A 12,876-nucleotide genomic window follows, 5' to 3' on the forward strand; every position below is an offset into this window, starting at 1 on the left:
AACATCCAAAGCAAGCCATCAGCCAGCAGATAAGAGTGCCCTACATCCACTCTGGCAATGACCGTGCAGACTGGCAGGAGGCTCATCCCAAAGTGGAAATGTTCTAGGTATAAGCCTTGCAGGCAATACTACAGAGCTCCAAAAAGACTCAGATACCATTCAACTCATTAAGAAACTTGACACTTCCTCAGATAAGACATGTCTAATACAATAGCAGGCCAGCCCAAGTGAGTGAGCATTAATAAATGGATGGGCAATTAGGAAATCAGAAAAAAAGGGGTGGATTCTGTGGTCTACCATGGAGACAGGCAGACTGAAGAGAACAATGGCAAAGCCCGAGGCAGAGGATCAATCTGTATCTGAGCCTTCACTGATGCTTTACAGGGGATCTGTTCTCTGCAATGGAGGAGAACCAAGTAGAAAATGTAGCAGAGACCCAGAAGACCATGGAGGGATGACACGTGAAAACTGCAACAGCAGAGAGAACAAAGAAAAAAACACCACCTAATCATCAGAAAAACAAGAGAAAACAAACTCTGAGAAGACCTCCAAGTGGAACCTAGCAACACTGGCAAAAGGAGAGCAAAAAATCTGAGCTGCACCAACAACGTGTGGCAAGCGATTTACTAGACAATGGAAAGGCAGATGGGTAGAGTGGAGAATTAACGAGACTACAGAGGCTACAGCACAGATTTACAATCTGGCAACTTTCTGAAAACACAGCAACCTTTGAGTCCCTGGGACAAAAAATGAATCCATCAGACTTCCCCAGTGGCACGCTGCACCTCGCCTAGGGTGGAGCCCTTCCTCAGATGCACCTGCCTAGCCGTACCCCACTGCCGGAGGGGCGGGGCTGGGCGGCTCTGGAGCGGCCCTGTCCCTGCCTCAGGTTTGTCTGTGGAGCAGTCTTTGTTAACAACTCGGGCATCTGTCAATTAAGTTTCTGGTGTGTGTTAACACCAAAAACAGTAATTACCTGAGGAACAACATGTATCACTAACTTCCGAGGTTCTAGCAGCTGCAGGGCAAGCCACACACACAGAAGCCATCTTAGACTTTTCTTCTGAGAATCACTGGAAAAGTCACTTTATTGTGGAAATAATTCCTGCAATTTTCTCCTTATCAAAGTGGCTGCAGACAGTCTGCAGGTACTAACAGCTCTTCTTACTAGAGACTTAAAGGGGTGGGGAGCAGACAACTACAGAGCAATATGACATCAGTAACTAAACGAGCCGCCTTTGAGAGAGGAGGTATGAATCCCAGGATGTTCATCTTATGTCAGGTTTATGTAATGAGTGGGAATTTTTTTTTTTCCTGCACAAACAGTAGAAAACTCTCAAGACTACCGTTAGCTGCGTCTGTTGGCTTGGCTGCTGCCGCTCCTCCGCACCAGTGAAACACTTACCTCCCATCGGGTGGAGGCTGCTCAGGGTGTTGAGGTTCCCAGAGGAGGCAGTCTGCTGAAGGAGCTGCAAATAAAGCTAGACATTACACCAAAAAACAGAACAAGAGTGAGAGTGAGGGCTGGTTCTGCATCTGGGATAACTCTACAGCACAGCAAAGCGAGAGTGCAGAGGCCCCCAGAGAGAAGAAAGTCGAAGACGAGAACCCAAGCCAACACAACAGAAACACGAGGCTTATGACAGTACAGGACAGCACAACACAGCTAAAGCCCTGGCCCAGAGGACAGCTGTGTAAGCCGAGTCCTAAGCCAGGCCCGAGTCCCTGGCAACACAGCACAGCAGCAGAGGACAGCGGGGATGGGAGAACTGAGCTCAGCTCAGGCAGCCATGCAGCCCACTTCAGGAGTGTCTGCAGACGAGTGACTGCCGTGTCTAATTTCTCTCCCAAATCCTCCTTGGTCAGGTCAACACACCTTATTTTATAGGCTGTTCCCATCTGGAGACCTAATTTCTACTTTAGCCGACTACTTAAAATACCAAACGGGACCATTTCAGGCTCTTTCTTGGAGTATCCTTTACCACCCATGATGAACTTGTGACTGGATCAACCTTGTCGTGATTAGAATACTACGCATTCATCTAGCCCCATTCATCTCACCGTTGCAGATGACCAAATGATGGCTCAGTCTGCATTCATCCACAGAACATTCTCTTTCAGTGAGTGTTGCATAACAAATAAAACCAAAGGACCTATCCATAAGCTATGAATCTCCACAGCCTTACCCTGTACCTAGCAAGCCGCAACCTTGATCTAAGCAACCTGCTGAAACCTTTTGTTCCATTCCAGCCCAATCACTGAATGGCTGGTATTCTTGTTTCTGGATCCTTTGTTCAGTCTGTTATCCATTCCTAGAAACATCTGACCTGGCTCCTCTGTCATCATGAATGTCTCTAGTCTACAGGCATTTCACGGAAGTTCACAAACTTCCAGAAGTAGAATGAAAAAATGTACACACGTGGAGTTTTATCAGCTTCTCAAAGGGCTCCACAGCCTGGAAGATTAAGAACTACTGCTCTAGTTTCAAGGCGACACATTCTAGTGCACCCTAATCAATGACGGCGTGCTATCACTTACGCAGCCCATCAGCTCTCACACATCTTTACTTCTGTCTCCTTAAATATCCTGGCCAATGAGCTCAGGCCCAACTAGGGACTGTACATACTATTTGGCACTTTACTTCCTCCCTAAATGAGACCAGCTCTGAGAGCGGGGATCATGTTTAACTGAAACAAGGAGGCCATAGCGCTCAACATATACCGTCATGTGCCTGCTAGATATGGCAATACAACAAAAAGGTGAGTCTTCCCTAAAAGAAGGCTCCAAACGCTCTAAGAAAAGCAAGCACCCATCATGGAGATAATTTTCAAAGCATTATCATTCTGGCAGAAGACTAAAATCTCTGAATTTTCTCAACTTAAAAGCAATGTTCTAGCACCAAGGAACAATTTAATCTGCAGAAATAGAACAACCACCTAGGCTTTCTGATTTCAGAGAAATACCAGCAGGGATAAACTTGGATTTCTTCTAATATTTTAGAAACATGGAAACCAGAGGGCATCAAATTAGCCAAAACCTGGCACCGAGGGCAGAAACCACTGCCTTTCTTCCGCTTCACATAGAACAATACTTAGGGGAGGAGGACGGGACGACTGCACCTCTGTGTGTGTCCTTAGACCGTCCATGCTCATCTAGTGCTTTCACCATTTGTTTTCCTTCTTTGGTAGCTTCACAGACGACTTGTTCTTTCTGACTCAAAGATGAGACAGTTTTAAGTGTCTTGTGCCATCTGTGATTCTTTTGAGGGTTAAAGCAGTGATAATCCCCTGTAATATACACTGCAGCCCTAATAAATCTAACAAATTAGAGCCTGCTTTTGGATTATATGACTCAAACTCGACAAGAGACAATTCAAATGAAAGGAAATCTATTTACTAGTGAACTCAAATAGACACCTGTAATACTCATTTAATAATGTCCATGTTAATCTCTTGACCTCCCGCCAATGGGAAAATCCACTGTCATACTCTTCATGGGAGGCTCAGGAAGGCTTTTATTGATGGTCTCTACATCTACTAGAGAAAGAGATGGAGAAAGATACTTGGTAGCTAAGAATTCTGCAGGAGTTTTTTTTCTTGGGGGCAGGGACACATGTTTCTAAATCTTTGTTTTAGGAAATTAGTATATTAGTATCTTGAGCAGAAGCTCAAGATATTACCAATGATGTGTGACGACAGCGAGCGAGCCAGTGCACACGCAAGGCTAACGTGACAAAGAATATCGTGTTGCCTGAATTTTTATGTAAAACTTGGATATGCTAAAAGTTCTGAGTGCTACTATATATGTTAGCTAGGGACAGCAGAAGAACAGCTGGGAGCTTGCACAGCCTGCAGAAAGCACACCACAAAGACTCACTGCTAAATACTGGGGTCCGAGAGTATTTAGACCAGCAAGGTTTCCCCACACAGAGGCTGCGCTGATTTGCTGCATCTGCTGCTGGAGCTGCTGGGCCATTCTCTTCTGTTCTTTGTCCTTCTGTGTATCAGCAAATTTTACCACCATGGGGGAGGAGCAACCCTACGAAAACACCAAAATCAAAGGGTCAAATTCCTCATTCTGGTGCAGGGAAACCCTCCTTTCCAGTGCCGCATAGGCTGCATTCTCATTTTATTCAGTGCCAAATGATTCTCCTCTTTGATAGACAAACAAGTGGCAAAAGGTAATTTAAAAGGGTTAACTAGTTGCAAAATGCTAATTTTAAAGAAAGCACCAGTGTTTCAGATGTTTGGCTTGCTTAACTTTTAGGGCTTCCCAGGTGGCAATTAGTGGTAAAGAAGCCACCTGCCAATGCAGGAGAACTGAGACACCCGGGTTCGATCCCTGGGTCGGGAAGATCCCCTGGAGGAAGAAACAGCACCCCACTCCAGTATTCTTGGCTGGAGAATCCCATGGACTTAGAGAAGCCTGGTGGGACAGTCCATGGGGTTGCAAAGTGTCAGACATGACGAAAGTGACTTAGCACACAGCAACTTTCAGGGCAATCAGCGCTCTGCACGCTACCGGGCTTTGGTCCTAGCACTCTCATGCTAAGAACCGCCCCTTTCGTCCATCTGCCCCCTACCTCCATGGTCTGTGCTTGGTGCATTGCCTTGATAGCTGTCTGTGCCATGGCTCTTGTTGTAAAAGTCACAAACGCACAACCTGGTGAGAAAAGAGTCAATAGCTCATCCATTCGTTTAATGATTTATCTGACCGACACTTACTGAGCACCTTCTATGCGCCCAAGTGGCATGCTAACAATACAGACGTGATTCTGCCTTTAGGAGTTCATGATCTAGTGGGGAAGATGATGTATTACAACAAGGCGATACACGCGTCAGGGAGAAATCAGGGAAGCACAAATAGGAGAGAAAGTGTTTGAGAGATAAAGGAGGAGTCACATTCTCTAGTTTCTCTCGTGAAAGGCGTGTTTCCACTTTGGCATAGAATCTCTCCAAGGACAGAAACAGAGACTTTTAATGCACGACACTTAAGTGCAGAATGCAGATTCCTTGGGGGAATTGGGATCAACTGACAGGAATCATGGCGGGACCTAGAAATACAACACCATACTCAACCCTCTCCATCTTGGCAGTATCATTCATGGTGGCTGGAGATCACTGGTTTCCACTGATCCAATTAAAAAGAACTCCAAATTTAAGATGAGTACTTTTAAAGGTGCTAAAGGTACTTTTAAAAGTTAAAAGTATACCCACCTCGGCTCAACCCATCAGGTCCCCTCAGTATCCGGCATTCTTCAATCTGTCCAAACGAAGAGAACATGACTCGGATGTCATTTTCAGTGCACTTCTTGGATATCATACCGATAAACAGCTTCCTGTCTTCCACTGCTGAGAGAGTAAACACAAATGCTTCGCTGTTACTGCAAGAGGGGGCACAGCAGAGCACTGTGCCTTCCAGCCTATTGCACTGACTTTAAGATGCATTTTGTTTCATAATTTATAGCACCTACTCTTATAAATCATAATTGGAAGCACTTAGATGAAATATAGTAGCTTCAGGATCTTATGAAAGTTACTTAACCATTCTGTGCCTGTTTCCTCGTGTGATTAATAGAGGAAACTTAGTTTACCTCAGAGGCTGCTGTAGGTATTAAACACCAAGTGCTCAGCATCCTGCCTCGTACTTAGCCAAGTCTGCTCTCACTAGCAATGCTGCTGGACCGAAGGAGGAGTTTTCTCACTTAACTGATATGACAAAAGCAGCAGAACACACATTCAGTGAATGGAACTGTCCACTTTCATATTTTGGTTATTTTCTTGAGGACTAAGCTTTTCTTCCTAATTTTTTAGGGAGGGAATTCCTTCAGTTCCCCTCCTTCCTCTGGTTGATAAGAAACTATGAAGATCAAAGGCATTCCAGTTCACTCTCAGATGTTCTTGTAATGTTTCCCTGTCAACTCTATCTCATCTATTTACCGTGCTTATTTTAAAGAACAAGTCAGATGACAGATTACTTACAGCACTGAATCACTATCTTCCACCAGACACAAAACTTAACTAAAAATTCATTAATTCTGAGTAAGTAATAGATCAACTGAAACCATGAAACTCCTAGGTGAGTTGGGCTTGGTAAACTCCTTTACATGAGTCTTGGCAATGTTTTTTTTTGGATTTGACACCAAAAGCAAAGCAACAAAAGCAAAAACAAAAAAGAAAAAAAGCAAGTGGTGTTACATCAAATGAAAAACCTTTTGCATAGCAAAAAACAAACAAAAAGCCATCAAGAAGCAACCTACTGAACAGGAGAAAGTATTTGCAAATCATGTATCTGATAAGGAGTTAATATGTAAAATGTATAAAGAACTTAAAGAACTCAAGAGTAAAAGAAAAACAACTTGATTTAAAAACGGGCAGCTTCCCTGGTGGTCCAGTGGTTAAGATTCCATACTTCCAGTGCATGGTCAACAGAGACATACAAGATGCTCAGTATCACTAATCATCAGGGAAAGGGAAATCAAAGCCACAACGAGGTATTATCTCATATGTTAGAACAGTTATTATCAAAAAGACAAAAAAGAACAAGTGTTGGTGAGGATGTGGAGAAAAGGGAACCCTCGTGCACTGCTGGCAGGATCTATATGGTACAGCCACTGTGCAAAACAGTACGCAATTCTTCAGAAAATTAAAATTCGTGCTACATATCACCCAGCGACTCCACTCCTGGGTATTTACCTGATGAACACGGAAACACTTACTTGAAAAGATCTATGTACACCCATGCTTATCCAGCAAAGGTATAGAAGCAACCTAAGTACCCATCAACAGATGAAGGGATACAGAAAAAGGGGTATTTTGCGCACACATGATTGTCCTTCAGCCATGAAACGTGAAATCTGGACATATGTGACAACATGAATGGACTGTGAGGGCATTCTGTTAAGTGAATTAAGTCACAGAAAGATAAATACTGTATTGCTCTCATTTAAATATGAATATTTCAAACAAAAAAACAACTGAGCTCATGGAGAACAGACTGGTGCTTGTCAGGGGCAAGGCAAAGGAGGAGGCAAAACGGGGAAAGGAGGCCGAGAAGTATTGATAAGCTTATTACACATAAACTTCCAGTTTTAAAATAAGTCACGAGGATGTATGGTGACTACAGTTTACTGCACTGCACGTTTCAATGTTGTCCAGAAAGTAGATCTTTAAAGTTCTCATCACAAGAAGGATAATTTTGGTAACTATGTATGGTGACAGATAACTAGACTTACTGCAGTGTCATTTCACAATACATACAAACACTGAATCATCATGCTGTACAACTGAAACTAACACAATACATGCCAATTATACCTCAACAGAAGAGTAATTAGTGCACAATACAATCAAATGCCATGAGAACAGCAACTACACCAGCGGAAACCGTGGAAGGGGAGGGCCGCTCACGTGCTTGCTTACCGTTGTTCTTCTCGCTGTCGGCAGGCTTCATCTGTATAGGATGATGCATCTACAAGGGAAGACACGTGCCTGTTACGATCGCACACTGAAGGCACTCAGAAACATAAACGAGGACTCCAAAGGAGACACCACAACTGAGCTTTAAGAGGTGGTTCTGGGGACCGCCCTGGTGATCCAGCGGCTAAGAATCCACCTTGCAATGCAGGGGACGTGGGTTCGACTGCTGATCCGGGAACTAAGATCCCACATGCCTTGGAGCAACTAACCCCATGCGCCACAACCAGAGTCCATACGCTGCAGTGACGCAACCAAACGAGACCCAGCGCGCCAAGGAAAGGAAGGACTGTCTCTGAACTCACGCCTGCCTCATTATCTCTCCTCAACAGAATCTCAAAATAGAATGTGAGTCAACAAGTCAAAATTCTTTTGGCTGAGAATTACTTTCACTCTATCTTCTTTGAAACATTCCCTTTATTCCTCCTTTGCATCAGTTCCTGTGGCAGTCACCCCTTTCCCCCCACAGGTGTGTTCCAGGCGCCAAAGCCACCACGGTTCCACTTACTAGTAGGAATTCCTTACCCCTGGGAGGACCTTCATGTTGTGAAGAGCGTTCTGAGCTTCTAATGCAGCTTTTCGGGTGTAAAATGTAACAAAACAGCACCCTGCAATAAACAATACTCAATGAAACCAAACCAGCCCTTTGAAAGCAGATGATTTCTGAGAGCACTCCCTCCTCCACGGATACATTGAAAGTCAAAAACCAGGGCTGGGTTTATTCAAATGGGTGGGTGGGTGGGGAGAGGGGAGGGAGGGAGATGGAGAAAATCTAACAAGGAAGGGAAAAAAAAAAAAAAGATTTTCTACCATTTTCTTTACTGCTATCGTCACCTGGTTTTATTCTTTAACTGCTCCTATAACTTCTCTGGAAAGAAGGCTGTCCTTACAAAGGTCACAGAATCACGGCATTCAACCCGCCCTCCACGCAGCACCAGGCGGTGCGCTGGGCAGGAAGACTCAGCCGTGCCCTCTTACAGCTTGTGGTCTACAACTCTTGCTTTCTCAGACCAAGCCTTACACTGCAGCCAATTTCTACCATATGCCTTAAACATAATCATCATTTATTAAATTATAAAATGACTTAAGAGCAAGGATCTCTTAGTATCTATTTCTTAGACTCTTGGTTCTCATCAAACATAATTATGTGTCCAACAGCACTTGACTGAGGAGACCTTGAGACTCTCTGCTCTGTATCTTTACTGGGGATTGGAGGGCATAAGTATGTTTTGTAAATCTTAGGCCCGCAGTCCCATAAGATATGATATAGATTTCTTTTAAAATCACCCTGCAATTAAGATTTTAAATTACTGTATATTACATTGACAGTCATTTTCAGAAACTATAATTTAACCTTTTACTTTGGTTAACTATGTCACAAACAGAAAATAATTCCTCGGCTCTAGACCCTTTGCTATTAAGCTGGTGTCAAGCATGACAATCACGCGTGCTTACATCTGTACTATAGAACAGCTTCCATAGAAAATTACTCTGAAATGGGTTATTTGGGAAAACAAGTGTGTATCCGCATGTATCTAGGGCCAAAGCTAACACCTCGTCTACTATCGTCCTATAAACCCTCTCCTCTGCCGGGTTTTCTGGAGGCAGCTTGCCTTCCTTCCCCTGTTCATTTTGTAGGCCATAACAAACAGGTGATCTATAAACAAGCCCCTCCTAGTTGCTAAGCCATCCCAGAAGGCCTGTGTAACACCAACAAAAACCCACGAGTACCTGGACAGTCTTTCTCTTTTCACTTACCCTAGCTAAAATACTAAAAAACCACCTACGTGGTTGGTTTACTTCAACTTTATTTCTGTCATTCCACTACCAAGATCAAATGAGACACTCACATGAGTCTGTTACAGATCTTGAAAATGACTGCCCAAGATCCAACTTGCAAATTATCCTCATGATGTCACTCATGAGGATTTTATTTTATTTTTAAGCCATTAAACATGTTTGGACTGGGAGATATAGCTGCAACAAAAAGACAGTCACATCCCTGCCCCCAACACCCTGGCCATGACCACAAGAGCATTCTGGCAATGAGAGCGAGCATGCGCCTGACTGCAAACACACATAAATTCAAAGCCCTTCCTTACCTTTGCTCTGTGGAGGGTTTTGGCTCCTATCCCTTAGGACATTGATTTCATAGACAGCACCATACTGTTCAAACAGTTCCCTCAAGTCCTTCTCAGACCAGGTCCTTGGAACCTGGCCCACAAACATCTTGATAGCATCAAGATCCGGTTGATCTGGGTGGTCCAGGGTGCCGTTCATTTTCTTTGAGCTGCGTAAAATAAAACTTCTATTATGTATTCATGTTGTTTCTAAGAGAAACTTCTTTTCTTTAAAAGTCTCAACTACTTCCTTAAGAAGTAAGGAGAAAAAAACCTACTTCTTTTCACTACTTACATTCAATTTACCAGAGTTCCCCAGCCATCCCTCACTATGCCTGCCACCCCTCACTATGCCTGCCACGCCTTCCATCTGATCCCAAACTAAAGGCACCAGTCTGAGTAGGACACCCCGGGCTTTAACTACGGAAATGAATGTCGGTCATTCCTTGTCTAGCTAGAGAAGTCTCAGAAGAACTTAAGAGGTAAAGTTCTTAAAGAAAGCTTTAATCATTTTTAAGTAGAAACTTTATAAAACTTCATAAAATGTCCACGAAATCAGGATTCTCAATCTACACAATGATGGGTGAAAAGTCTTCTCTCAGTAGATGTCAGAACAGAAGCACAGACTTCCAAGGCCTAAGAACTGACTGGAACATTAATCTTTGGTTGTTGCTGTCTCATGCATAATCCTGGTACTCTTGAGTGAGGCCCTCCAATCAAAACAAAATAAAACCTCTTAAACTTTCACAAATGATTGTTATATAAACAATGATGTCATCATTCTGGGGTCTTTTGTTTCTAAGTAATCCAATTTGCTGCTATTTCTCCAGTTAATTCCCTTACCAACTGTTATAATGTCCACATATTCCTCCAATCTGATCACACCAGATCTGTAACACTCCTATTTAAATGCCTTCATTCCTACCCCTGCCACTGTCAAGAACCATGGGGGAAACTGTTACACTATTAAATATTTCCACTCAGAATGAATCAAAGTCCTTCTCCTACCTCCTTTTCACAATCTTATTCTGAGCATTTACCCAAACTAGTAACAACTGAAATTCTAAATAGCACGTTTAACTTTTGTTAGTGTTTGCTAAATCCAGAAATTACATCATCATGTTCAAATGTGTCTTTCTTTCATGTATTCTTCCTAATGTTCAACCTCAAATAAAACGCCACTTTTCTTTAAAAGAAAAACAGTAAGTTTTGTCACCCAGAGAAGGCAATGGCACCCCACTCCAGTAGTCTTGCCTGGAGAATCCCATGGATGGAGGAGCCTGGTGGGCTGCACTCCATGGGGTTGCTAGGAGTCGGACACAACGGAGCAACTTCACTTTCACGCATTAGAGAAGACAATGGCAACCCACTCCAGTGTTCTCGCCTGGAGAATCCCAGGGATGGGGGAGCCTGGTGGGCTGCCGTCTACGGGGTCGCACAGAGTCGGACACGACTTCAGCGACTTAGCAGCAGAATGTTTTGACCATAAAGAAGCAGACAGCTATTTCTGAAAAGAGGCAGGAGCTCATTAGTTTGTATTACATCGGAGGCTCTCAGTTTGTCCCTTCCTTCCCTATTTGTGTACCACTTCTAAATTTTCTACATTGCTTTTTAGTGCAAAAGCATAAATGTAGTCAATCTATATGCTTTGTGATTTATCCAAAAGTTCAGTGGAGATTCAGCATTCCAGACAAGTGCCTTTCCTTTTTCTCTTTTCTCTCCAAATCCCGCTCATTTCTTTATGTCCACCTACTGCCTGAATCACCCTTTCCCTGAGTATACCTATTCAAGAACCAGAAGACTCCCCCAAGAACTTTGGGCAATCTTTAAACTTAACCATCAGAAACTTTTACAGGAATCACACTCCATAATTTTACATATGGTTAACTGAATATTAAAAAGATATGCAAAATGTAAGCCTTTACCTCATTATTTTGTTTTTCTATGAAATTATCTTATTGTATCTTACAAGCTGGGTGGAGGGAGGGATGGGACATGGTCCTTCACCAGTTTGAGAAGCACTTCTAGAGCACAGCAAATGATCAGGCTGCGCTCAAGACGCAGTGGACATCATTCAACTGGAGTTATGCACTGACTGATTTCTGCCTCCAATTACTACTGAGCTCTTCTTTATACAGCACAAGCACAGTGTTAGACGTGGTGTGGTAGTGGTGCTTTAGTCGCTAAGTCGTGTCTGACTTTTGCAACCCCATGGACTGGGAACCTACCAGACTCCTCTGTCCATGGGATTCTCCAGGCAAGAACACTGGGGTGGGTTGCCATTTCCTTCTCCAGGGGATCTTTTCAACCCAGGGATCAACCCCAGGTCTCCTGCATTGCTGGCAGATTCTTTACCGACTAAGCGAACTACAAGGGAAGCTCAAGATGTGGTATTCATCAGTGAAAAAGGAAAACATGGGGTATTTCTTTGGAGCACATGAAGACACAATTAGAAAGTTAAGTGCCAGTATCAGCTAGAGATAAAAAAGAGAAAAGCAACCACATATGTCTGTAGTAAGCAGTCACAAACTTCATCATCAACTGTTATTGTGTCTCAAGAGATGATCAACAATGCTCTTCCATTCTCAACGTTCCACACATACTTCTAGTTCTTAGAAGTAACCACTACATAAAAAAGTCACCTGGGGACAAGACTCCCAGTGTGACATGCCAAGGATCCCATAATATCCAGGTATGGCATTTACTTTGCACATCACCTAATACATTCTCAAATTTGTGTCTCACCTGCCCATTGATGGAGAGCTCCTCAGAGTCAGTAATCATAAATTAAACATATTACATTCATTCAAGAATCAATGAATTCAACAAACCCCCTGGAGAAGTATCTATAACGTCCCTGTCATTCCTAAGAGGCAGGTCAGTGGAAATTCCTTCTTATCTTCTGTGGAAGTACTGCCAGTCAGTGAAGTATTGACGGGAGTGGGGTGGAAGAGAGGAAAAGCAGGCCTGCGGCAGCAGAAGGGAGACAAGAAGGCAGCCAGTATTTCAGGAAAGAGGCATGGTATCCGCTTCTTTTTATGTTTCTGGCTGTGGCAGCAAGTGGCAACTCATTAAGATGAGAAACTAGGAGGCATCAGGACAAGAGGCTGTCTGGTCTACCTGATTCCCAATGGAACCCGGCACAGGAAAGGGAAACAACCAATCTGGAAGAGACGGGTGGGGAACTGAAGAGCTGCATCGCCAAAGTACACTTCCATTCAAAACTCTTAACCCCCGTCTTCACCTTTTCCTATCAAAACTTCCCAGCTCAGAGGGCAGAG

The 12,876-nt window shown here is 43.5% G+C and overlaps 1 protein-coding gene across 17 annotated transcripts in view; it reads right to left on the minus strand.

Annotated features, from left to right (window-relative positions):
- Nucleotides 1–12,876, minus strand: part of CELF1 (CUGBP Elav-like family member 1) — a 71,154-nt gene that overhangs the window by 17,031 nt on the left and 41,247 nt on the right. For 10 of the 17 annotated variants that reach the window (XM_061381466.1, XM_061381480.1, XM_061381477.1 and 7 more), the window contains 7 exons: nt 9,578–9,765; nt 8,001–8,083; nt 7,422–7,470; nt 5,217–5,351; nt 4,583–4,662; nt 3,877–4,038; nt 1,406–1,481 (listed from right to left, as the gene is read on the minus strand). In XM_061381466.1, the coding sequence (XP_061237450.1) occupies nt 1,406–1,481; nt 3,877–4,038; nt 4,583–4,662; nt 5,217–5,351; nt 7,422–7,470; nt 8,001–8,083; nt 9,578–9,765 (773 nt within the window). The remainder of the gene's footprint in view (nt 1–1,405; nt 1,482–3,876; nt 4,039–4,582; nt 4,663–5,216; nt 5,352–7,421; nt 7,471–8,000; nt 8,084–9,577; nt 9,766–12,876) is intronic. The other 7 variants (XM_061381474.1, XM_061381473.1, XM_061381472.1 and 4 more) reach the window with 3 other exon arrangements.

Source organism: Bos javanicus, chromosome 15 (genome assembly GCF_032452875.1).
Source record: "Bos javanicus breed banteng chromosome 15, ARS-OSU_banteng_1.0, whole genome shotgun sequence".
Classification (NCBI taxonomy): domain Eukaryota; kingdom Metazoa; phylum Chordata; class Mammalia; order Artiodactyla; family Bovidae; genus Bos; species Bos javanicus.